This window comes from Urocitellus parryii, chromosome 2, assembly GCF_045843805.1.
Source record: "Urocitellus parryii isolate mUroPar1 chromosome 2, mUroPar1.hap1, whole genome shotgun sequence".
Classification (NCBI taxonomy): Eukaryota; Metazoa; Chordata; class Mammalia; order Rodentia; family Sciuridae; genus Urocitellus; species Urocitellus parryii.
In genome coordinates, this window is record NC_135532.1 from 39,462,625 (window position 1) to 39,489,867 (window position 27,243).

Consider the following 27,243-nt stretch of genomic DNA (forward strand, 5'->3'; position numbering starts at 1 on the left):
TTTCATTTATTGTTATTGATGCAAATTGTCTTTTTTTGGTCAGTGGGAACCTCTTCAGGTTGGTACCTCAGTCCTTCTAACATACTCTCTGATATGCTTTCTGGTATGATGAGATGTTTCAGGTTCATCTTTGTATTATTGGTTCAGGCCTACAAAAGCCAGATGTAGAGACCACAATTCAACTTAATGAGTATTCATGTCTACTTAATTTAGTTATTGTTTCAGGGTTTTTTAAGCCTAGGAAACATTTTTTAAGGAGATAGATTCTAACATAAATTCATGCTAATATTTCCAAAGCAAATGTAGGAAGACAGGTTTTTGTCTGACATGTATTTCTCCTATGCCATACCATAATCATTATTCAATTGCTTTGTCTCTCAGCACAGATATGACAGTTTTACAATAGAAATATCAAAGTACGTTTTAATTTTATCGGAGGTTCTTTGTGTCTTTTAGGGTATTTCTCACAACTTTATTGGATTTTTAAATTCATGTGGAATAGTTCTCTGTGAGTTTTGCCTCAGCTTGATCTAGTTAATTTTATTTTTAAAGGTTGCTTTAAAAAATAAAACCTTTGTTTTATGTAAATATTTACATGAATCCAAAATCAAGGTATGTTTAGAGAATTTGGCTTATTATATCTTTTCGTATTTTGCTTTTTTCACAGGTGTGTAACCATTAGTTTCTTTTTTTTTTTTTTTTTTTGGTACCAGGGATTGAACTCAGGAGCACTAAAGCACTGAGCCACATTCCTAGCTCTTGAGACAGGGCTCTGCTAAGTCACTGAGGCTGATCTCAAAGTGGTGATCCTCCTGAGTTGCTGGGATTACAGGCATGCGCTGTCCAGCATTGTTTTTTAAAAATAGTTTTTGGTTTGTCCTGTAGTTATTTTTATACCTAATGAAATTTTAAGTGTGTATATGCATGTTTGTGCATGGATGTATGTGTGGATGGGCATAGATGAGAAGCCCTCCCCTCCCTTACCTTCAGTGAATGGTAGCACATACTTTACTTTTGCTTACCAACAATAAATCTTGGAGAACATTTACAGCAAATACAGGGATGTTTCTAGATGACAGCTTTTGACTTTCTTCTATTTTCGTGGATATTTTATTGAGTTGTCTTTGGGGCTCTGTGGTTTAATCAATAATAGACTCTTGAGACTTGCTGAATTAATGTGTCACTTCACAAGAATAATAATGTTTTATGTCCTTCTTTGGGAAAGTTACCTATTACCAAATAAAATTTGGAATTTATATTCAATCCTGAGTTAAAATTAAAGATTATGAGTAGGAAAATGGTAGGGGGAAAGTGTTTCAGAAAGCTTGTTTTTTGACATCAAGGTGTGAGATAAGTTGGAGAAGACATGAGGGGGATAGTAGGATTTTGTTTAGTGTAATAATTAGATACAAAGTAAGGCAAAGGTAAGGAATACATTACAATTTCTGAAAACATATGTTTGCAATGAAATCCTGAATTTTGAAAAGCTAGATGGCCTTGGAAAGAAAGGAAAAAAATCAGTAGGACCTTGATTAATAGACTACACTAGATGAAAATTGCACAGTTGATTTAAGTTGTAATTGCAGGCTTTTAGTGATTGGGGGCTTTTTAATTTTGTTTTGTTTTTAAAAGTAACACTAAAATGTTTCTTACTTATAGAAGTCATGTCAATAATAAATGTGATGATGATGATATTAGCAACTGCTATGTGCTACCATTTTTTGAGTATTTATGTACATGCAATAGGTTATTTTTTCTAGGATTTAATATAAGTTTGGTGATAAATTTTTTTTTATAGACCAGTAAGTTAACCTATTCAGAGTCATATGTCATAATCATCAGAATGTGATTTGAATCCAAGATGTCTATCTTTAAACTCTTTCTTGCAGTGTTGGGGATCAAATCCTTGTGCATGGTGGGCAAGTGTTCTACCACTGAGTATACATAAGCCTCCAATCCTTTTTTTTTTTTTTTTTGTAAGTACTCTGTGGGAAAGAGAGAAGCTAAATCATTTTTTGATTTAAATATGTCTAATTTGTGATATTTTATATGGAAATAGATAGATATTCTCAGACAGATTGTAGAGGGCACTGGTATTTTATATAGAAATTACTAAATTACTGATAGAAAGTAAAATACTCCTTTATTTGAACTCCTACCCAATAAGCTAAGATTGTACACATTTTTCAAAATAAATTTTTATTTAGATGTGCTTTGAATTGTGGGGTATCCAACAAAGACACTTACTGTTCTGTAAGATAAAATTTAAAAAGATATGTGCATACTTAATCATCTACATATCTATCTTTATCAGAAAGTATTTATTTGCAGTATGGGTTATGGGGTGTATCAGACTTGACTGTCCTATTTTAGTGTCAGTTTCTTGTAAGAATGCAATGTGATTTATAAGAATGTCAGAATAGCGCTGATGTTTTAAATGGAAAAGATTGTGGATTAATTTACATTGAGCTATAGTTCTGAATTTACCCTTTTATGAAAATAGAGACAAAGATGCTCTGTTCTTTCTTTTCAGGTTGTAAAACTCTCTGAAATAGTGACCTTAGCCAAGCAAGCTCATGTGGATGTGAAATTTCAGTTGCCAATCTGATCTGAGATGCCAGCGGATGGGCTAAAGGTGTTAAAATGTGCTATAATCCTTAAAAATACTGTGTCCTATGTTATTGTTCTTTTTAGTATGTGGAGATTGTAATTGCCATGTAGGCCCACAAAACTTTAAAAGCATTTGGTCTACATTTAATTCTGCTGTTCAGAATGGACTGCTTGCATAAAGAATGCATAATGCAGAGTTTCTTTTGTTGGCAGCCATCTTTCTTCTACAGAATGTCACTTGGATTATGCCTGTTTATTGTTGTTGGATACAAAGTTCTTCCTGATAAGAGTCCTATAAAGAAAATAAATATGATGATAGAGCTTTATTCTTTAGCATTAAAATATATTATATCAAATAACTAGCTTCATTAGTAGAGCAGTGTATTAAAACAATGTTTTATATAAGAAGTGTTTATCTTCAGCACCAAATACATAATAAATGTATCAATCACTATTTATAAACAGAGCTTTCAAACACTCCTCAGAATGTTGTTTTAAGTATTTCAGTGAAGTAACTTGTTAATTATTTGAACATTGTTTTAATTATTACAAAACAATGATGACTGCAAGTCTCTGTGATTCTGTGGTAAGAAACTTCTGTAGGTTTGTATCAAATAAAGGCATTTTTGCCAAGGACTTGGTAGATAAAATTTAAAATGTCAATTTAAGTTAATAAAAGTTTCTCAATGTGATTTGTATTAATGTTTGCTTTTGTTTTGGGGTTTTATTCTGTTTTATTTTTTTTAATTTGAAGCAAACATAGTAGAAGATAATATGTTCCTCATTTCATTAAATAGGTCTAAGGGACCAATTTGTAGATCATATACATGACATGACAGTACATATTATAAAGCTATCTACAGAGTTCACTGGAATTCTTCTATTTAGGTGCATGCCATATGATACATCTTCTAAAGGAAACACTGTCCTTTGTGCCCATATGTGTGTATAGTTTTTATTTATTGCATAAAATAGTGTTATTATTTAACTAATACTACAAAAGAGAACTTCTCCCTATTTTGTTGTTCTTAAAGTGTGATTAGATGTTTGTACTATGAGAGAGAGAGAGTATCACAGAGTGATTATGAGCACAAAATTTGGCTTCACTACTTACTAGATAAGAGTTTTGTTGAGAGCCACAGCCAAAGGGGCCCCAGCAAACTTCCAGCTGCAGGCTGATGATTGGCTCACAGCGGCCCCAGCAACATCTAGCTGATTGGCTCCTCTGCAGTGATGTTTATTGGGCTCCCCCCCCCTCCGCCCTTCAGACTGCAAAGCTGATGATTGGCTCACAGCGGCCCCAGCAACATCTAGCTGATTGGCTCCTCTGCGGTGATGCTCATTGGGCTGTTTCCCTGCCCTTTCAGACCACGGAGCTGCTCATTGGGGGACTTCTTTGGCTCTGCCCACACGACCCAGCCAATCTGCCTCAAGAGCAGGAGGATTGTGGGAGGTGGAGAGGCTTGTGTGGGTGAGAGGCTTGTGGGAAGCCGGTGGTGCCAGTTGGGCTCTGAGGGTTTTTTCCTGAGGAGCTGTTTTGTTTGGTGTTTGTAGTTCTAAAAATAGTTTCTTTTGACAAGTGGCTCCTGAATTGTGCCCAGCCAGACTGTGGCAAGTTTGGTTAGGTGTGGTAATATTAGTGTACCTTAGTTTCCTTAGCTTCTTTCTCACCAATAGAACTACTTATAGGGAAGAGAGAGAGAGAGAGAGAATAGTGAGAGAGAAGGAACACATGAGATAATTCATATAGAGAAAACAAAATATGGCCAGGTGCTACATGCCTATAATCTCAGAGGCTCTGGAGGTTAAGGCAGGAGGATCCCAAGTTCAAAGCTAGCCTCAGCAACTTAGGGGTTGGGGATGTGGCTTAGTGTTTAGTGCCTCTGGGTTCAATCCCTCGTGCCATTCTGACTGGAGTGAGATGAAATTTTCTTTATTTATCTACTGAAGGGCACAATTCAAAGCACATCTTAAAAAAAAGGAAGAAAAAATATTCATTTAAGCCAAATATATGTTTGACAGTTCAGTTGAGATGTATGAAATATATCATGTTGTAGGAATGGAAAGTTGAATGGTTTATGCCATAAACCATTTAAACTTATGATAAAGCTATAACTAAAAGTCTAGTCCTTTAGCCTTAATTTTTAAAAATGAATACCAAAGAATGCTGGCCAGTGATTATCCCAGAAAACACTGACATTTGTATTAGTTGGGGTTTAGTCAGGAACTAAGAGCAATGCTTGGTATTCAGAGACGGTATAATACAGAGTATTGGTAACACTAGTGTTTTGGTTATCTACTCTTGAACAACTGTCCCAAAAGTTAGTGATTTATTTAATTTCCTGGGGATCATAAATTTGGAAGCAGTGTAACTGAGATGGTTCTGGTACTGCAGTCATTTGAAGATGTTAACCTGGAGAACCCACTTCCAAAATGGCTCACTCACATGGCTGATAGTTAGAGGTCTTGGTTTTTTACCATGTGGGCCTTTCCACAGTGCTGCTTTGGTGTCTGTAACATGACAGCTGGCTTCTTCCCAGCATGTAATCCAAAGGGACAAAGGGTAAGCCATAGCGCCTTTTATGTTCTAACCTGTCACGTATGTCACAGTTTATTACAAATGAGTTTCTAAGTCCAGCTCATAAACAGGAAGAATTAAGGTCCACTTATTGAAGGGTGATGTCTAAAAGAAGTTGTAACATGTTTCAAAACCATCACAACTCATGTTGGCAAATTGAAGAAACAAATAGTAAATTCTGACTTAACCTGGAAATTTTATAGCTACTGGAACTTAGGTAGTAATTTGAATCTAGGAACTTGGAAGACTTCTGATGCTTGGGCAGTGCTGTAAGATCACAATATTAGGGAAGGCAAGGAAGAATGTTTCAGGGACTGAGTGATCAATAGTGTCAAATTGCCAGATACTTGTGATACATGCCTGTAATTCTAGGGATTGAGATGGGAGGATTATAAATTCAAGGACAGCCATAGCAATTTAGCAAGGCCTCAGGCAACTTAGACCTTGTCTCAAAAAGGGGGTGGTGGTGGTGGTGGTTTGCTGGGGATGTATCCCCACTACCCCCTCTCCAAAAAAAAAAGTGTCAAATATAGATGTCAAGATTAAGAGTAAAAAGTTGTAGTGAAATTGAAACAAGGTGTAACTAATCTTGGTAAGAATGATTATACTGAAACAATAGGGGAGAAAGTGTTGCATAGAATGAAAAGTTGAAGCAACTACCTGGTAGTCTTTATTTTTTTTTATTATTTGTTCTAATTAGTTATACATGGCAGCAGAATGCATTTCAATTCATAGTACACAAATGGAGCACAATTTTTCATTTCTCTGATTATACACAGAGTCACACCATTCATGTCATCATACAAGTACCTAGGGTAATGATGTCCATCTCATTCCACCATCTTTCCTACCCCCATTTCTCCTACCTTCCTCTCTCTCCCCTTTGCCCTATCCAAAGTTCTTCCATTTCTCCCATGCTCCCCCACCCACCCTGTTATGGATCAGCATCTACTTATCAGAGAAAACATTCAGCATTTGTGTTTTGGGGATTGGCTTACTTCACTTAGCATAATGTTCTCCAACTCCATCCATTTACCTGTAAATGCCATGATTTTATTCTCTTTTAATGCTGAGTAATATTCAATTGTGTATATATACTACATTTTCTTCATTCATCTACTGAAGGCATCTAGGTTGGTCCCACAATTTAGCTATTGTGAAATGTGCTGCTATAAACATTGATGTGGCTGCGTCACTATAGTATGCTGTCCTTCGGGCATAAACCGAGGAGTGGGATAGCTGGGTCAAATGGTGGTTCCATTCCAAGTTTTCTAAGGAATCTCCATACTGCTTTCCAGATTGGTTGCACCAATTTGCAGTTTCACCAGCAATTTAAGATTGTGCCTTCCCCCCACCCCCACATCCTCGACAACACTTATTGTTGTTTGTATTCTTGATAACTGCCATTCTGACTGGAGTAAATGAAATTTTATAGTAGCTTTGATTTGCATTTCTCTAATTGCTAGAGATGTTGCACATTTTTTCATATATTTGTTGATTGATTGAATATCATCTGAGAAGTATTTGTTCAGGTCCTTAGCCCATTTATTGGTTGGGTTATGTGTTTTTTTTTTTTTTTTTTTTGGTGTTAAGTTTTTTGAGTTCTTTATATATTCTGGAGATTAGTGCTCTATCTGATGTGCGTGTGGTAAAGATTTGCTCCCATTCTGTAGGCTCTGTCTTCACCCCATTGGTTGTTTCTTTTGCTGAGAAGAAGCTTTTTAGTTTGAACTCATCCCATTTATTAATTTTTGATTTTATTTCTTACACTTTAAGAATCTTGTTAAGGAAGTCAGATCCTAATCTAACATGATGAAGATTTTGGCCTACTTTTCCTTCTGTTAGTTGCAGGGTCTCTGGTCTAATTCTTAGGTCCTTGATCCACTCTAAGTTGAGTTTTGGGCAGAGTAATAGATAGGGGTTTAATTTCAGTTTGCTGCATACGGATTTCCAGTTATCCCAGCACCATTTGTTAAAGAGGTTATCTTTTCTCCAATATATGTTTTTGTCTAGTATGAGATAACTGTATTTATGTGTTTGTCTTTCTGACCTCTATTCTGTACCATTGTTCTTCAAGTCTATTTTGGTGCCAATACCATGCTGTTTTTGTTACTGTTGCTCTGTAGTATAGTTTAAGGTCTGATATAGTGATGCTACCTGCTTCACTCTTATTGCTAAGGATTGTTTTGGCTATTCTGGGTCTCTCATTTTTCCAGGTGAATTTCATGATTGCTTTTTCTATTCTATGCGGAATGTCACTGGGAATTTGATTGGAATTGCATTAAATCTGTATAGTGCTTTTGATATATGGTCACTTTAACAATACTAATTCTGCCTATTAAAGAACAAGGAAGATCTTTCCATCTTCTAAGGTCTTCTTTAATTTCTTTCTTTAGCATTCTATAGTTTTCACTGTAGAGGTCTTTCCCCTTTTTTGTTAGGTTGATTTCCAAGTATTTTATTCTTGTTTTTTTTTTTTTTTGAGCTGGTAGCTCTTTATATACCTGCTGCTCCCCCATCCTCTAAACACATTCCTCTTCAGTATTCTTCAGTATTCTTTCTTTTTCTCCCTCCCTCCTTTCCGTCCTTTTTTCCCTTCTTCCCTCCTTTCCTTCTCTTTTCCTCCCTTCCTTCTTTTTTAATTTCTTTCCTTCTTTCCTCTCTTTTATTTCCTTCCTTCCTTCCTTTCATTTTTAAAATTTCCTCCCTCCCTCCCTCCCTCCCTTCTTTCCTTCCTTCCTTCCTTCCTCCCTCCCTCCCTCCCTCCTTTCCTCCCTCCCTCCCTCCCTCCCTCCCTCCCTCCCTCCCTCCCTTCCTTCCTTCCTTCCTTCCTTCCTTCCTTCCTTCCTTCCTTCCTTCCTTCCTTCCTTCCTTCCTTCTCTATCCAGAAGCTCTTTACAACTAAGCTACATCCCCAGCCCTGTTTGTGTTTTTATTTTTAGACAGGGGTTACTCAGTTACCTAGGGCCTCACTAAGTTGCTGAAGCTGGCCTTAAATTTGTCATCCTCCTGCCTTAGCCTCTCAAGCTTCTGGATTACAGGTGTGCACCACCCCTTCCAGCTCACTCTTCAGTATTCTTTATGCAGGTTGGTATTTTTTTCCCTATTACATTATTTAGTTCAGATGAAAAAAACCCTACTTTACATTTGAATTCTCTGATTCAACTATACAGACAACTATAACTTCATTAGAGACTGTAACCAGTTATGACCTTAAAAAGTTTTTAAAATTTTGTTGTGGGTATTGAACCCAGGAACATAGGTATGTATTCTAGGCAAGTGCTTGACTGCCCTAACTTCGACTATTATATCAACTTAACAGTTACAAAGTGTAGGATACCAGGTTTGCTTGATTGTGATTTGTAGCAGGTACACATGTTAAGGGGGAAAGTAAGCAAAATCAGAAGAGGCAACCAAACTTCACAAGTCCATCAGGACATTGAAGCTGTTAACATTATGGTGATTAGTTTCTGTCTGGCAAATAATTCTATTTAAAGAAATTTTAAAATCACAAGTGTAAATGTTAGGTAATGGGGCAAGTGTAGAGTGCTGTAATCAGAATTATACATGCATCCTGTGGAAAGTAAAGGGGTGAGAAAATTCCTGTGGCAAAATCAATTTTCAGATTTCTGCAATTTAATGTGTAGTGGTGAAAGACAAGATTTAGAGGTTTGCCAAATGAAGACAAGTACAAGATAGGTAAATCAGTTTTTGTTTAAAGTTGGATTTAAAATGAAGAGACAAAAGTAAAGGAATAAGAATACTATCATATCTATTGCTGCTCTAGGTAAATTTTATAAGCCAGCTCCTCCCAACCTGAGAGGGAAGTATTTATTTAAAAATTGGAAATTAGGGGCTGGGGTTGTGGCTTAGTGGTAGAGTGCTTGCCTAGCACATGTGAGTCCTTGGGTTCGATCCTCAGCACCACATAAAAATAAATTAATAAAAATAGGTATTGTGTCCAACTACAACAAAAAATAAAATTAAAAAATTGGAAATTTAAAAAAATTAATATTTCACTTTTTTAAATAAAATACAAAAAAGTGATTACTAGAAAACTGAAACTTTAAAAAGTATGAAAAATATAAGCTAATTTATTTTTTATTCAACAGCACAAAATTACTCTATCAAATTGCTATACATGTTTTTAAATGTTGGGCTGGGGATGTAACTCAGTTGTAGAACACAGGCTTAACATGTGTGAGTCCTTGGGTTTTTTTCCCCCAGAACCAGGGGGAAAAAAAAATCTAAATATCTGTTTATCTCTTGCAGTCTTATGAGCTGTTTGTGAATCAGCAAAATCCACAGATTTCTTTTTAAGCAGGACTGAAGAAAGCTCCATCAAGTCCAATTTATGAGGATGTAAACACACAAATAGGAAGTAGGCCATAAACATATATCTAGGGAATGAGAGGCTTGGCATCAAATAGTTTGTAGTCAACATTATGGTACTCACTGTGTGGTAAATCTGTGAAGCAATTGTCAAAAAAGCAATTAATCAAAAAAGCCGCATGTTTGTTGTATACTGTAGAGTCTAGTCAATGCCAGTACAGTAACACAGAAAATACTAAGCTTAGCAAGTTGGAGGATGCATTGAAAGGGCCAAGGCTCACCTGAACATTCTGATTTGGTTTGTTTGTTGCCATACTGAACACAAACATCTAATGTATTTGATAGTTGATTGACCACCAGTTGAGCAATTTGGATGACAGTTCCAGAGAGGTGGGATGGGCATGTGGTGAGAAAAATACTGTAGAAAATTCATGATTGTTCCTATGATTAGTTCCCAAAGTAGAAAAGTATATTGTTTTTGATAGTGTTTCATCAAACTAGCATCATTTTAGAAAGAGACCTTTGTCTTAATAAAAATGATGTATTTTCATCATAAAAAGAATTAAAATACCTCCAAACTAAAAAGTAACAAAAAAGTACAAAGACAAGTGTTAGAACCCCTACATACTTAGGGAATATTAAGTTTGAAGCCTTTTATTGTTTTTAAAATTTAGAAAGAAGAGATATCTTTTCATGATTTAGCATAAATCCATTCAATGTGCAAGTCTCTGGAGCTATTTGTTCCTGATTTGCAGCCAGGTGCAGATCTTTGTTAGAATGTAAGTCACTGAGTACACTGTTTAGTCTACCTGATGTATATTTTTCTTTTGGTAACAAGATTTAGTCAGTGAAGGAAGCTTTAGCGCTTTCATTTATGTTGTAGTATAAGTTTTTGTTGCTGGTGTGTGACAAGTAGATTTGAGTAGCACTGCCTAATGCCATGTAAGCCTTACAGTATTTAAATAGCATAGCTGTGGATAGTGGGATGTCCCTCTCCATGACCCTGGGTGGTCAACTCCAAATACCAACTCTGTTCACTGGGCCTTGCTTTTATAAAAGCTGCCAAAATTCATGCTCACTGTTTGACTTACTTTATTTTCTCTGCTGAGCCTTCCCAACAAAGGAAGTGCCAGTGAAAAGAAAAACCAGTTAGCTTGCCCAGAGAAGAGGACTAACCTTTAGTCTCTGGATTGAACATGAAGTTTGTTTGAAAATGGGAATATGGACCAGCAAGATTTCCCTCAAAGAACTTGAAGCTGAGTCTTCTTGGAATCTCATTAGCACTTTGACATCAATTTAGAAGAAATAATTTGTTATTACTAATGTATCTACAATTATTTTCTGTAGATTAAATTGCCTCAAGTCTAAAAATTGTTCAACATAATGGGCAGACAATAAAAATCAAATAATATCTGAAAGAATTGCCAAGTTCTCTTCTCCTGAAAGACATATGATTCTAGAATTCTTTCAAGTGCAGAATTATTTCAGAGATTGATTTCCAGTATTCATTTGACAAATATTAATTGTACACTCCTATGTGCCACACAAGGTGCCATTGATCAATGAGAGATAGGCTTCCTTGTGGTGTTTATAATGCAGTGGGGGAGATAGACATTAAGTAATTAAATCAAAACCAGCATATGAATTAATATATGACCAATGAACTATGAGCCTAAAAGGAAAATAGATTAATAATCATCAAGTATAAATTTCAGTGTAATTGAATTCAGAAAATGATTTTTGAGCATTGACTTTGTACCAGGTCCTAAGCTTAGTCTTATAAATACTGAGATGAGTGGGAGAACATTCTTGTCCTTTAATCTACTAGTGAATGTACCTAAATAACACCTATACCTGTCCTAATTTCCATTTGACTTTGTGGATTGATTTATGTAGGTTTGGCTATTTTACCTACTGTTCATCCTACACTCTTTGTATGTGTAGGATACCAACTTTCTTGTACCCATTTGTCTGGTTGTAGAATCATCCTTGTATGTTTGTGAATTGGATTTGAAAATCTTTAAATGGTTGTTGACTTTGAGACCCTCAAATGAGGTGCTAAATTGACATGTATTCAGTAAGAACTGAGAGTTATCATCCAACATACCTGTCATGAAATTTTAGTCTTCTATTCAAAGTGATCACAGGGTATGTCATTTCTTTATTTTTCATATCAAAGTGCTTTCTTTGTGCACGGTATGGACAAGGCACAGGATTATATCAGTGAACAAAACAGATGTATATCCTTGCCCTGTGGAACTACATGTTTTGACCCAACATCTAATGGTCTCCGGACAGTAGATCAATCCTTTCAGTATAACGATTTCACTATCAGTGAGCTCATTCTCTTATTGAACAGCTCTAATTATTGGAAAGATTCTTATTATATTGATACAAGCCTTTTTTGCCTGTAACTTTTACCCTGTAGTCTGAATATCTATCTCTGAACCACTCTGTATATACCTAATTCCTCTTGCATATGGTGGCCCTTTGAATATTTGAAAAATACACATGTCCCTTTTTAGGCTTCCCATTTTGTTTTTTTGATATGTAGAAATAATTGTTAAAAATGTACATGAATATAATTTAATCACGTATCTTGATTTTGCTTGTTGGGTGTATTTATCCTTTAGTTCTTAGAATCCTTGAACTATAGGCATATTAACTGTTTTCCACCCATGACTGAAGTAAAAACTGACCTTTTCATGTGCATAGTCATTTGGTGCTAACCACAATCCTGCATAATTGTTGTCCACTTAACAGGTGAGAACAAATGGAAAGTTAAGTGACTTACCCAGAGTCTCATAGTGCTGTGGCCTGAACCAGTTCTGTGGTTTTCATACTGTTCTATTGCACGTCTCCTCCATAACCTTACTGGTTTTCAAATGAAAATGATATTAGGCTTTAGGATATTTTTTTCCTTTGATAATCATTACTGGAAGAATCTTGAACTCAACCCCCAAATGTCCCCTTTCTGAATATAAGGAGAACCATGGCATCTTCTGCTAATACATTGGTTTTAATCTTATAGATTGGTAAGGTAAGTCCCCTCAGATTGGCAGGAGCAGGGACCAAACCCTACCCACTCTGAATTTGCAGGGGGTGGGGTTGCAATGATAAACATTTTTGTTAAGTCACCAAATGGAAACATTTGGGGGAAATTGCTTCAGCTATAGATTTTATGCTCCAGAGGATAGGAGGTGATGTGAAAAAAAGGAAAATATACTTCTTGGTAAATATAGCGAAGTTGAAGTATTATAAGGACACAGACACCAAACTTACAAGGGGGTGGTGTTTTACAATCACATTCTAGAAAAGCTGTTAATGTTGCACAAGAGTAGGAAGAACACCAGACCTCATGAGGTGGAAGGTGACATGAACTCCCCCAAGGTGGCAAAATCAAATATATCGTCCCTTAATTTGCAAGGATAAGAAACTTCCATCTCCAGCTAAAAGTAACTCAAGTAACTCATGGCCACTGTAGCTCTCATCAGCAAAGAATATGCATCTGGGGAGTAAATATGATTTATGGATAAAACCTGCTTTCATGTCACTATATACTGTCACCCTAGTTCAGCACTGCTCAATATACTGCTTTTCCACTTCTTGACAAGACAGTGCTCCAATTAAGCACCCAATAATTAGTTGCTTTTTCTCATGTGAAAATCTCAGTCTCCTTGCAAGACAGCACCAGAGTTTATTTTCCTCTCATCAAACTGTGTAGTTCATTATCAGTTAAAGTTCTCTTTCTGATTTTCTACTATGACACCTAGCTAGGCTGGTGACATTAGCATCAAAATGGCATTTGTAAGGAAGGATTGTTTCTCTTTCTGAGAAGGAGAGCTACAGCTCATACCCACTGTGTTTCATATTTCAATTTTATTTACAGTCTTTTTCCACAAAAGGATTTCTGGTGGCTTATAACAACACACAGTAGGAGCTGTGTAGGAGCTGGGGGTACAAAGATGGCTAAGGCACGATCTCGCCCTCTAGGTTAGAGGGGAAAGCAGGAAAAAATAATCCACTGATTTTACTGTAATTTTCCACAAGTTCAAGAGCAGGATGAGGGTGCTGGAGAAGAGATGCCGCCTAGAGACCCCACAGTGCTCCACTCTGGGAGACCAGAAAATCTTTAAAATAATTTATTTCTTTCTCTTTCATTCATTCTTTCAATTCCCTTTCTCTTTCCTTCTTTCATTTGCTTTCTTTCTCCTTTTTCCCCCTCCTTCCCCTCCCCTCCCCCTCCTTCGACAGGGTTGGGCTATGTTTCCCAGGATGGTTTAGGGAACTTTGAGATTCTCCTGCCTTAGCCTTTGGAGGATCTGGGATTTCAGGTGTGTGCTGCCTCTGTCCAGGCCCCCCGGGAAGGTTTTTGAAGCTCGATCTTGAAGAAGTTATCTACCCCATGATGGTATCTCAGTTAAAGGGCTTCACTGGCCAGGGAGTGACCTGAGATGCTTTGGAGAGAGAAACCCTTCAGGTAATAGGCAACCGACTCCTTATCTAGTTTGGAAGTAGGACTTGGCAATGGAGGTGGGCGAGGTAGCTCCTGGGTGGTGAAACGAGAAGGTAGCTGTGTTCTTCACTCGTTTCTAAGCTTCTTGGCAGCCAGGAAAGCCTGGGGCTCAAGGGAGCATTAGGGTCTGAGGAAAGACCTAATTTTATTTTATTTTCCCAATGGCTACCCATCGTTATCTCAAGGGTTATAGTATTATTCACTACAGATGACTCTTTGCTTCAGTGATTTGACATATCACGTTTATTATCTGCTTGATCTTTAAATGTAGTTTAGATCTGTTTCTGAACCTTCCCTTCTATTTCTTCAATCTGTTCATGTCCTCATGTGCCAGTGCTCTACTGTTTTCATTATAGAGACTTTTAATGTGTTTTAATATCTGGTTGGATTAGTCCCACAAGTAGTTGTGTTTTCTTGATCGTTCTTGTGTGTTTACTTTTATTATCAGCTTTTATCAGACATTTAAATTCTTGATTGTGTTTACTCTTGAGGATGTTCTGGGATTTATTATTAGAAAGGGTTAGTCTCTATGAATCTTGTTCCCTCTGCCCCATGAAAATAGCTACAGAGATGGGAACCTCTTACTGATGACGTGCTTCACGTCTTTCAGGGATGTTGGGCAATAGAATAATAAATCCTAACTTTGGCTACAGAATAGACTCACCTGAAAGGCTTTTAAGACTCACAGATTAAATTAGAATCTCTCAGGGTGAGTTCAGTGACATTAGCATTTTGAAAATGCTCTTCAGGTTGTAACTCTACATCGTGTATAACCAGAAGAATAAGTTATACTCCATTTATGTATGATGTGTCAAAATAATTCTACATGTATAATTAATTAGAACAAATAAAATTTTTAAAAGCTCTTCAGGTTATTCTAGTGTGCAGCTGGGTTGAAGCCCCTGGTTTCAGAGACATAACTGGGAATGACTATAATTTTCTAAGTTGTTCAAGGACATAGAACATTTCATGTCATGGGCTGTGGTGTAGAGATACAGCCAGAATGATTAGTGCCAGAGGACACTGGAGATGACAGAGCTAGTAGAAAGTGATAGAATAATGATATTTGGGAGAGAAAATTATGAGAACTACTAAGGTGGCCCAGGATATAGAACGTAAAACTTCATACTACTATCTTTGCCAAACAGTGTTTCTGTTATAACCATTTCTTCAAATCACTCATGGTACACACGTTTTTCTGTAACTTCAGATATTCCCTATTTGAAGTGCTGAAACGTGGATTTACATGTGTGTGGGGGGAGAAGGTAAAGGTGTCTTCCCAAACAATAACTTGAGGGAATTCTCTTGACATTAGGCTAACCAGGAGCTGCTTTCGTGATAACAAGAACTCCTATTTGTTTCCTAGGAGTATGGGTCTGGTGAGACTTCGTGCCTCCTGGTTCTCTTCTGGAAGAATTCCATAGCACTCTAGGTCATCATTGTTGGAAAGTCTATAACATCTGACCAACAAGTAACAAAGATCATTCTGATTTTCATGCTGCATACTTGTGTTTTATCAGGAAATCTTCTTTGTAAAGTAGTTCTTATCATTTTATCTATAGTTTCACCAATTGTGGCTAAGAAATATTTAAGGAGAAATAGAAAAAAGGAATGAGAATATTTTTGTTTTTTGGGTGTTGGGGATTGAATCCAGGAGTGCTTAACCACTGAGATGTATCTCTGGCCCTTTATTTTTTAAGTTTTAATTTTGAGACAGGATCTTGCTAAGTTGCTGAGACTGTCATCTAAATTGGGATTCTCCTGCCTCAGCCTCCCAAATTGCTGGGATTACATGTGTGGACTATCATACCCACCTATAATTGAGAATGTTTTGGAATTTTTTTTTAAAATAAATTGAAGAGCAGTTTCCAGGAGTATGCTTGCTCACTGTAAACTTTTGTAGGATAGTGGGGGCCACATCCACAGTTTGATTAGAAAACAAGTCTTCCTTTCTGCATATTTCTTTGAAGTACATCCTCTGGCTGAGAGGTGATTGAGCTGTCCCTTGCTTTTAAATCAGGAGGTGAGTTGCAGGAGTGGTGTGTTTGGGTTTAAGGAGGTTTAAGGAGATGGAAATGCCAATGACCTTGATTTGATCATTACACATTGCACGCATGCATCAAATTATCACGGCGTACTCCACAAGGGCATACAATTATTGTATGCCAATTAAAAGAAAAGAAAACAACATGTTGCTTTTCATTCCTTTTTATTTTATTCAGTCTCTGGTGCAGTATGTCACCTAATTAACACAGCAAATGTAATTTAATGTGAGTTTACCTCTTTTCATGGTTCATTATTTTCCTCCAATATAGGAAACTTCTGTTTACATCATTTCTTATTCTCCATCTACTAAAAAACATGTCCAATTTGAAAGATATTTTCTTTAGTTTACTTATGTAAAGGCCCTCTCATGACCTTCTTGCCAACAAAAGAACTATTTCCTGACCAGCAACAGCAATCAGCTCCTTTACGGTCAATGCTGGATTATTAGGTAATGACTTAAGTGCATGTAACTTTAAAGAAAAATGCAAATAAATGTACTTTTGCAAAGAAAAGCAGTTCATTTTCTGCTGTTTTTAAGGCAGTAGCCAAGGGTATGATGTGGTTTCTAAAGAAAGCTCACACCACAACCCACCATCAGACAGTTCCTTCATATCCTCTGCTGAAATCCAGTTCCCATTATGGAATTTCAGGAGAGACGGTCACGGCTTAGAGGAAAGTGTGCCAGATGTTAAGAGACCTAGAAAAAATATCCTGTTGGGACTCTTGCAAAAGTCTAGATTGATGTAAAGAAGATCAGATCTGGCAGGCATGATGACCATCGTCATATATTTGAAAAGCTATTTTGTTTTGAAAAATAGGCTTGTTCTGTTTTACTTTAGAAGCATGGTAGATATAGAAATAAGGCAGATGATGGTAAGGACACCTTACAAGTTAGTGGGTTGCTTCTTGTCATCTGAAAGGATTTGCAGGACTGTTGTGAAGGGATTTCCTGTACTGGGTGGGTATCTATGATTTTCCTATGGGCACACTGTTTTTCTTGAGGTGTACTTTGTCAATTTACAATGGTTTAAAGAAGTCTTGTGTCCTTTCACATAGCAAAAAGTGGGGTAAAATTTTGGGTTGCAGATAGATTGTTCCTCTAAGAGCAGAATAATTTTTTCAAGATAAAATTTTAATTAATTTTGGGTTATTGCTTACAAGTGTTCCTAAAATTCCATTCTAGATATGATTACAAATGCTGTAGATGGTGTGATTTCTCTGGCCGTATTCATTCAGCCTCAGAGAATGGCAGTTATAACTCAAAGATTCCTACATAAGTCATAAGTCCTGGGAATCCTAAACCAAGATTTATCCAATGCATAAACTTCAAGAGACTGGCCTTTTCTATTTTTTTTGGAGTGGGTACTGGGAATTGGACTCAGGGTCACTTGACCACTGAGCCACATCTCCAGCCCTATTTTGTATTTTATTTAGAGATAGCATCTCACTGAGGTGCTTAGTGCCCCACTTTTGCAGAGGCTGGCTTTGAACTCAAGATTCTCCTGTCTCAGCCTCCTGAGTTTCTGGGATTACAGTCAGCGCCACCGAGCCTGGCTTGGCCTTTTCTCTTAACAAGACACTTTCTCAAATCCCTGACATGTTGTGTTCAAAGTAAACATCTGTTGTCTTTTGAAAATGCCTTCTTTATATGGATGATGTGGAGCTAGTTCAAGGTACCACCTCAATCCTCGAAAATGTTTTTTTTTTTTTTGAGAAGGTCCAGGATTTCATAAAATAAAAAATTGTTGCTCCATTAAAAGTGAAGAAAAAGAGATATTTCCCACCTGTCTTTCCTGACATCTAGAAGACCTTTCCTGTGGTCTGATAAACTTTTTGGCCTCTTTGGATCTTTCTTATTTATAGCTTATTATTGATAAATATCCATACTTACTACTCCTCATTCAAAAAATCCAAACATCCTAAAGACAATGTTTATTGTTATCTGCTTTAGAGGGAGGGTCTAGATAGGGCATCCATGGTATGTTACACTCTTGGCTCTCACTTTTCTAGTAATAGCAGTAAGATAAGTAAGATAATTTATGGGTGTTTTTTTTTAAACTTGAGATGTCATAGGGAAATGCAATATGATAAGTTGACTGGTTCCATAGAGTGGATAAACCTCCACCTCAACAACACAAAAAATTCATTGTTTAAACCAAGGTAAACCCTGAATAAACCTCTCAACTTAACTCACTTTACCTACTTCTCCTCCTTCTTCTTTTGGCACTGGGGATTGAACCTAGGATACTCTACCACTGAGCTATACCCCCAGCCCTTTTAATTTTTTATTTTGAGATAGGGTCTGGTTAAATTGTCCAGGCTGGCCTCAAACTTGTGATCCTTTTGCCTCAGCCTCCTGAGCAGCTGGGATTGCAGGTTCGTGCCACGTGCCTGGTTTCAACTTTTAATTAACTTCCAATCACTTTTCCCTGTTCCTCTCACAAATACTCCCAAGTCCTATATTGAAGGAGGCAGATGTGGGGCTTGAGTTTCATGTCTTCTCATACTTGGCTGTCCCGTGAACAAACTTGTTCTTTTGTAGGACTCTTCATATGGCAAAGTAGGCCAGCCTAGTTCAGTAATGATTTCTCAGGAAGCAAGTCCTGACAGACATTTTGCCTGTGGCTGGTTGACCTCTTCCTGGTATTGATTATCTATAGATGATTTCTGCTTGTGTCTTTTATCCCAGGACATTCCCAGCCTGGTGCCCCTGCTCTTCAGACAATGTCACTTTTGCAATAGAGAGATGGTTTTTGGATTTGTAAGACATCTTATTTGGTGAGTAACTTCAGTATAAGTGAATTCTTATTTCTATTCCCTCTGGTTTAGACTTTATTGTGATGGTCTTGGTTAATGGTCATTAGATATTTGACTTTGAAAGGAAGTCTTACTTTGGCCTTCTTTGCGAGGGGCCTGGTTTGGGGATGCCCAATGTTTGGGAAGGATTAGGGAATCTCCACTCACAGAAGTTCTCTTGGTTTTATTTGGTTTCTGAAATCTAGTTCTAGGTGCACCATAAGTAACATGAGTATATACTTTTGATGAACAGTGTCTGAATTCTGAATCAACAGGAAGTGTTAACGTGAGCCCCACATGCGGCCCATTGGATTGCATTCTCTAAAATGGAGTGAATTTCCATTAGTTCCTGGCCCCCATTTTCTTTGGAATCAGGAGACATATGGCCTGAGAATGAGTCCTAGAGATGGTACTGGGCAGAATTCAATTTAAACCATCAAGGTAAGCTGCCACTAGAATTCCTAGGAATACTTTTAGTGGGGGGTTCTCATGGCTGCTCTGCTTTTGTTAGGCAGGAATTTTTTTTTTCTGGTGAATTCACTTCAGGTTCTTTATATATTTTTATTGGCATGCTTAATTTAAATATTTATTGTGAATGCCTTCAGTATAGCAGCAGACCAACAGTCCTAACTGCAGAATTCTATGGTCTTTAAATTAAGGTTGATCTATGAGTAATTGTTTTGCTTCAAAAAAGAAACCCACTTTGGGCCTCCCCAGCCCCACTACCCAAGCTACTAGTACAGCTACAGTTAGATGCCATCTTGCCTTAGGGGCAAAGCGTGGGGCCAGTGCATGCTTTACTAGGCAGAAAACAGTCCCCTTCAAGGTAATTTTTACACAGCAATTGTGGGGGTAACACAAAAGGATTTTAGCCTTCTGAGTCTATTGAATTTTTGCTTGAAAGTTTGTTATTTGAGCCAGTTTTAGCAGAAATCCAAACATCTAAGAATTAACTTTTAAATATTATTATAAGAGACTTAAAAATATATTATTATTATAAGAGACTTTAAAAAAAAAAGAAAAAAAGCCAAGCCATTATGGGCCTGCTTAACCTGAAAAATTTGGTATATAGTCTGCATGAGACTGGCAAATAAATCCTATAAATTTGTTGGTAAAATGACAATTTCTTCAAAATATTTAGCATCCTCCTCCTGCCCCTGTGGCCCCCTGCCACGCCCTGGTTGTCTAGTGGTTAAGATTCGGTGCTCTTGCTGCCAGGACTGGGTTTGATTCCCAGTTAGGGAACCGTGACAGTTTTTGGTAATACAGATGAAAAGGTCTGGCTGCTCCCTGAGCCCCTCTGTTTTTTTTCCTTCTCTGAGTCCCTGCTTTTCTAACCCCCTCAAGGCAACCCTTTTAACCTCCCATAGCAGTGCCCCCAGAATTCACAGGCAGTTTCTCTGTTTCATTAGAAATGCTTTAGGAGAGATTGAAACGTAATGAACCTGGGCAGGTAGACTCCATCTGGATCCATTTTCCTGTTTTTAACCTACTGCTGGAGATTAATGTCCTCCTAGAGGGCTGAAGCCATTCAGAGTGAGGGTTTCGAATCTTCTTATGAGCAACCCATAGCATTCCAAGTGGGGCCTGTTCTAGGTTCTCCTTTCTGCTTGTCCCCACTATACCACTCCTTCTTGGTGGGGATTTCTTAGCAGGAAATGTTAGCGTTGAGTTTTTATCAAAGTGGGGATTTAAAAAAAAATTATTCACTCTTTTTTAATTATACATGACAGTAGAAAGTATTTTGACATATCATATATACATGGAGTATAACTTCCAATTTTTATGGTTATACATGATGTAGAGTTACACTGGTCATGTATTCATATATGAACATAGGAATGTTATGTCCAATTCATTCTGCTTATCTTTCCCATTTCCATCCCCCCCCCACTCCACCCTATCCAATCCAGTGAAACCCTCACTCATCCCCCACCACTGTGGGTCAGCATTTGCATATCAGAACATTCAGCCTTTGGTTTTTTGTTTTTTTTTTTTTTAGTTTTTTAGGATTGGCTTATTTCACTTAGTGTGATAGTTTCCAGTTCCATCCATTTAGTGGCAAATGGCATAATTTTATTCTTCTTTATGGCCAAGTAATATTTCACTGGGTATATATACCACTTTCTTTTTTATTCATTTATCTGTTGAAGGGCACCTAGGTTTGTCCCATAGCTTAGCTATTGTGAATTGAGGCACTCTAAACATTGATGTGGCCACATCACTATAGTATACTTATTTTAAGTCCTTTGGGTTTATACTGAGGAAGGGAATAAAGGGGTAAAATGGTGGTTCCATTCCAGATTTTCTGAGGAATCTCCATACTACTTTCCAGAGTGGTTGCACCAATTTGCAGTCCCACCAGCAATATATGAGTGTACCATTTTAAAGTGGGGAATGTTATGACACCTTCAGCAAAAAGAGAAAAACTTTTTGAAAGCTAGTGAATGAAAAATCTAAACGAAAGCTTTAAGATTTTTTGACCTGTCTGAATTTTTATGGGTATGTGTATATTGGGTGTTATGTCTTCATGATACCAGATCAACTTAGAAATAAAAGAGCACTCATAAATTGAATCCCACATGCTTTTTACTCAAATGTTTTAAAATAAGACTTGTCTTAATGTTGGTTTAAGAAAAATATCCAATAATCTTCTGAGCACCAACACACCTATGTTTTGTGAGACCCTAGATCTTCAATATCATAAGGACAGTGGCTAGCTAGCTTGGTTTATGGCTCAAAGCTTCAACGGTCTGAGTGATTCAGACCATTGCTGTGAAGAAAATGAGATATGTTTTATAAAAGAGTTATAGAACACGAGATGGGGAAAGAGGTCAACAAAACTAATGGCTTAGATGGAATGAAAGATTGTAGAAAGTTATAAAAGGGGTTTTGAGAGGAAGTGAATCTTATGAAAGATTTGATACATGATCAAGTGGGCAACTTTATTCATAGGTTATTCTAGAGGCTGAGCATTGATATTAAAGGCACATTGATGCAAAACTGCTTAAATGATAGTTTTCTTGGAGTGTTGATCTTCTTTTAATAGGAAATTGTGATAGGATTAGGTTTTCCTTGTTTTGTCACCTCCGTTTTCTTTTTGGTCTAGAACTAAATTATTTATTTTAAAAGTTATGGATTTGTTTTGCTCTTGTTGGTTGTTTTTTGTTGTAAACTTTGTCCTAATGGAATAATGCTGGCCCAGCGTTCTGAGATGATACCCATCACCTACCAAACAGAGAATTGAGCTCAAAGTGGGCCCCAGGTAAGCTTAGCTTGAGAACCATACCTCAGGAATAAACCTTCTCTTTTGCAAGATTCATCATTTCAGTGATTGGTGTACTGTGTGGCATGCAAAATAGGCCCAGTTTGGTGACATTTATAAGCAAAGCACTCTTAGATCTCTTGTGATTATTTTGATGTTCAAATTAAGTTGAAACTATTTAGCATTTGTGTGCTGCATTAGGTGCGTTTAATCTTTTTGCCTTTATTCCTCTCAATGAATCATGAAGTATATATTATTATTCTTTCTTTGTCGGTAAGGAAACAGGCTTGGGGAAACCAAATAACTTGCCTAAATCCACACAGCTGGTAAACAATGGCTCTAATCCCTGTAACTCTGAAGCTGACACTTCTCCCATTGTCAAAGAATTGGTTAAATTAGGCAATATGTTAGATGCCCATCAGGTTGATGTCCACAATCTCCTTTCTACTAGTCCCCCCAGGCACATACTCGGCAATCCATCCACACAATTTTGTTAGGAGTTGTTATGTTGACCTTGACTCTCCTAAAGCATTGTTTTTGGTCTGGAGCAATTGATCCATGATCAAGAAGTTAGTTCCTGCAAGGCATAGTGGACAGTGCCTGTAATACCAGCAGCTTGGGAGGCGGTGGCAGGAGGATTGAGAGTTCAAAGCCAGCCTCAGCAACAGCAAGGTGCTAAGCAACTCAGTGAGACTCTGTCTCTAAATAAAATACAAAATAGGGCTGGGGATGTGGCTCAGTGGTCAAGTGCCCCTGAGTTTAATCCCTGGTACCAAAAAAAAAAAAAAAAGAAAAGAAAAAAGAATTCAGTTTTTTCCCTGGGGTACCAGGTTTGGAAGTAAAAGCTGGAGATAAGCTTCATGTTGGATGCGTGCTCTAGAATGTATGTATCTGGAAGTGGTGATGTCCTGTCCCACCATGTGAATGGAATGTAGGAGGCTAGTCTGTAATGGGAAGGGTGGAATAGAGGCCTATGGAAGAGGAGAGGGAGTAGTGCAGAGAGGGGCCTCCAGCTTCCCGCCAAGGCTCTCTCCAGTGTGGTTCCATTCCTGGGGTTGGCTGCATCACTCTCTCGGAGTTTTGTGAGACCCTAGATCTTCACAATGAATTTGTCTTTTTCACTTAAGCTGGTTTGAAGTAGATTACTTTATTGTAACCAAGAGCCCTAACTGTTAATAATATAGGATTTATTGAAAAGACACTGGAGCTGTTCACAGAAGGGAAAGAGGAATGGTACCTGTGTGGGGCAGGTGGAGAGCAGGTGACTCAGAGTTATCAACAACAGGCCCCATGCAGTGACATGGCCCTGTCTCCTCATCTGTGTCCACATTGGAGCTTCACATTCCCCAAGAAGAGAGTCAGATAAGCACCTCCGTGCCTCTGTTCATCCCTGTTGTTGGCTGGGGTTGTGTGGGATCTTTCCTGGAGAAAAGGGAGAAGTACTAGCTGAGAAGACTGGAAGCCACTCTGTGCCTGGACCTGATTTGTTCCCTGAAAACACTTTGCACATCAGTGTATTAGTTGCTTGGTTGCCAGAGGAAAGAAAGTTGTGCCTGTACCTGAAGTACTATCTCTTACCAAGAAATATAAAGCCCGGAGCAGAGGAATCTGGAAAATTATCCCCGACCCTTGACACCTTTCTGTCCCTCCACTCTGGAAAGATCCGCTTCAGCATCCTGACACACTCACCTGCAGTGTGTTCTTCTTGAGCAAAGCATGTCATTACTCTGTAAAGTGGTGAGAATAACTTTATCTACCTTATAAAGTTGTCAGCATTCAGTGAGGTTGTGTTTGTAAAATGCCTTGTTTAGAACTGGCACCTAGAAAGGGCATCACAGATGGTAATTGATCATTATTTTCACTTGCACATGCTTCAGTTATGGTCTCAGAGTTCTCAGCTGTCTGGAATACTAAACACAGAGGCCTGAGAGCTCTGACTTGAGCTCCCTAATCAGAATATTCCTTATTCCTCACTGTTTTGAGAGTGAAGTCCTCCTCCCCAGAATCCCCTGTCTTAAATTTAAAAACAAAACAAAACAAAACAAAACAAAACCTCCCTCCCTCCCTCCCTCTCTCTCTCTCTCTCTCTCTCTCTCACACACACACACACACACACTGGTAACAGTGGTGCATGACTGTAATCCCAGTGACTCAGAAGGCTAAGGCAGGAGGATCGCAAGTTCAAGTCCAGACTCAGCAGTTAGCAAGGCCCTAAGCAACTTCACAAGACCCTGTCTTGAAATAAAAAATAAAAAGGGCTAGGGTTGAGGCTCAGTTGTTAAGTGCCCCTGGGTTCAATCCCCAGTACTAATAAATAAAATATACATTCAGAAAAAACAAATTATAATTATATAATATAATTTTTAAAAAATCTTTTGAAGTTTTATCTATCTATCTATCTATCTACTCATATAATCACTATTAGGAAAAATATTTAGAACATTTCCAGCATCCTGCAAAGTTCCTCAACATCTCCTTCCAGTTGATGCCCACCTCTCTCCAAGAGGTAGCTCCTGTTCTGACCTCTTCACCACTGATTCCAGTTTCTACTTCTTAAAGCTAATGAAATTATAACTTGTAGGTTTTTGGTGCCTATCTACTTTCACTCAATGTTATATCTGTATTGTTGGATATAAAAGTAGTTTCTTCTTCTATTGCTATGTAATAACATGAATATGCCACTGTTTGCTTAGCTTTTGTACGTCAATGAGCATTTGGGTTGTGTCTACATCTTGCCTCTTGTGAGCACGGGACTTCTGGAAGAGAGATGCACTTGCTTTTTTGGGGCATAGACTGCAGTGGAATTGCTGGGTCATGGGGTCTGCAAAAGTTAGCTTTTGCAGATTTGATCATACAGTTTTTCTGAGCCTCATTTGAACCCAGAGACTTTGCCCCAGGGAGCCTCTGATTCCTCAGTTTCTTTCCATTGCTGGGAGAGGAGAGGAAGGGTAACAACTGGGAGCTAAATGGCAGCTTAGCTGGAAGTCTGTGGGAACTGGCAGGGATCCCAGGAGCCACTGCAGCCTCGACCTATGGCCCCCACAGGTCAGGCAGGGTAAGGCAGGTGACTCCTGAACTTTGTGAGAAAGCCAAATCCCAGAGAAGTGACTTGTCCCATTCAGGCCAGGCCAGGAAAGAGCTCCAGTGGCTCCATCCCAAGCTCAGTGTGAGACAAGGCAAATCAACAAACCTTGATCTGTCTGGATAAACCGACGGGGAAGTGTGGTTTCAGCTGTCAGTCCTCCAACAGAAGATCCCTACAGGGCACTGGGAAGCATGTTCCAGTTCACCTGTGTATCCTCACTTCAGAAGATCCAACAGGAAATGTGCTAAATGTGCTTTGGTTCTGATGGTGGCATCTCTGCCAAACTTGAGGATGGACATACGTTCTGATACTTAGTTTTCACAGTTATCAGAATTTGTTTTTTGAACAAGATATTTTAGCTCTTTTCACTGCACATATTTATTTTCCCAACTGTTCTCATTTGCCAAACAGAAGCTTTACAAAGTGTCTCAGAATTTGTAATGGTAAAACTTTTTAAAGTGAATTTGGTTTTATGAGTTAAGCTAACACAACATAATTACTCTGATAAATTAAAAGTTCCTGGCTTTGTTGTTGCCTGAATAATTTCTACCCTAAATTATTTAGCTCTTTCTGTCAGTCTCCCTGGAGCGGTTGCCAGAAAAGAACAGGGGTCCCAGACCAGTTCTGTTATTTTAGGGATGATGTATACAACCTTTTTCAGACAAATGGACATTAAGGTAAATCTAAAATATTGTTGTTTAGTTTAGAGTTAGAAACTTTGTATTTTCTTCCTTACTACTATTCATTTAAAAAGAAAAGTCTTTTTTGGCATTCCTCCAGAGAAATCTGTTCTCATATTATAGTCAAAATGGCTGGGTTCAAATCCTGCATTTGCCATCTGCTAACTTCTGATATCCAAACAGGTGTTTCCACATCTGTGGAAGTTTGGATACTATTCTAGGGTGCTATGCATTTAAGCAACAACAATAACGAAGGTTTCTGCTAATTAAATGTCAGTAATTGTTAGATTGATATCCATAAATTATTTGTATTAAATTTGCACCATTTTAGAACTTTGTGTGATTTATATAATGTCACTTGTGTCAGTTCAGGGTTTACTCAATAATGATGGACATGAAGGACCTCGTAAGTGTTAGAAACTGTGTGTGTTCTGGCCCTGGCTCCTGGGAAAGCTGGGAAAGCAAGGAGCTGACAATTTCAGCTTCCCAGTGAGGGGTGGGTATTCTCCTGTATTAGTTTGCTACAGCTGCTGAACAAAATACCAAACTACTGATGGCTTCAATAAAAGAAATTTATTCTGTCACAGTTCTGGATGTTGGAAAAATTTCCAATCTGTGACACTTTAATGATGTATCCTTAATAATCGTCACAGTCTTATGTGGGCTACAGATTGTTTTTTATGAATATTAACCAAAATGGATTGAAGAAACTGAAGCTATAACACTTTCAGAGCTGGTAAGAACCTGAGAGCTTGACCCAGTTCTTTATTCCTGGGAAAATAAAACATAGAGGGTCAAGAGAAGCCTCATGACTTGTCTAAGTTCATGCAGCAAAGACAGAACGAACCCTTGTCCAGGGCTCTTCCTCTAGGACACACACCCTCCATTATGTATATATATATTTTTTTAACAGCTGGTTCCTTCCAGGTCCAAGCACCTTCTTCACTTTTGCACAAATCCCAGGCCCTGTTTCTGATTATTTAATAGGATTGTCCCCAGAAGACCTGACACCCACATGCTGTAGCCTTGGGTGACAGCCAGATGCTGGCTGGCAGGCAGCTATTTGTCCTGAGATTGCTCTGAGGGTTGATGGGCAGTCCTGGCCCTGGCTGTGGGGCAAGGGTGATTTAGGAGACATGCCGAGTCAGCTTCTGGAAGGGACGGCTTTCCTTAAGAAAGAAGGAGAGGACCCTGGAAGGACAAGCCACAGGCTTTCTCTCCTGGAGATGGACATAAATAAAGAGCATTTTCAAAAGGAATATTTAGCGGGGGGTGGGGGGCTGGGGGGATCTTTATGCTTTGTTTTCTGCTAAGAGCATGATCCTGGTGTCCAGC

The 27,243-nt window shown here is 38.1% G+C and overlaps 1 protein-coding gene across 2 annotated transcripts in view; it reads left to right on the forward strand.

Annotated features, from left to right (window-relative positions):
* The window catches only part of Sucla2 (succinate-CoA ligase ADP-forming subunit beta), a 45,846-nt gene extending 42,550 nt beyond the window's left edge, over window positions 1-3,296 (forward strand). The window contains exons 11-12 of one of the 2 annotated variants that reach the window (XM_077792529.1): window positions 1,890-1,976; window positions 2,534-3,296. In XM_077792529.1, coding sequence (XP_077648655.1) covers window positions 1,890-1,976; window positions 2,534-2,608 — 162 coding nt within the window. In that variant the 3' untranslated portion in view covers window positions 2,609-3,296. The remainder of the gene's footprint in view (window positions 1-1,889; window positions 1,977-2,533) is intronic. The other variant, XM_026393699.2, reaches the window with a different exon arrangement.
* Window positions 3,297-27,243: the final 23,947 nt, after the last annotated feature.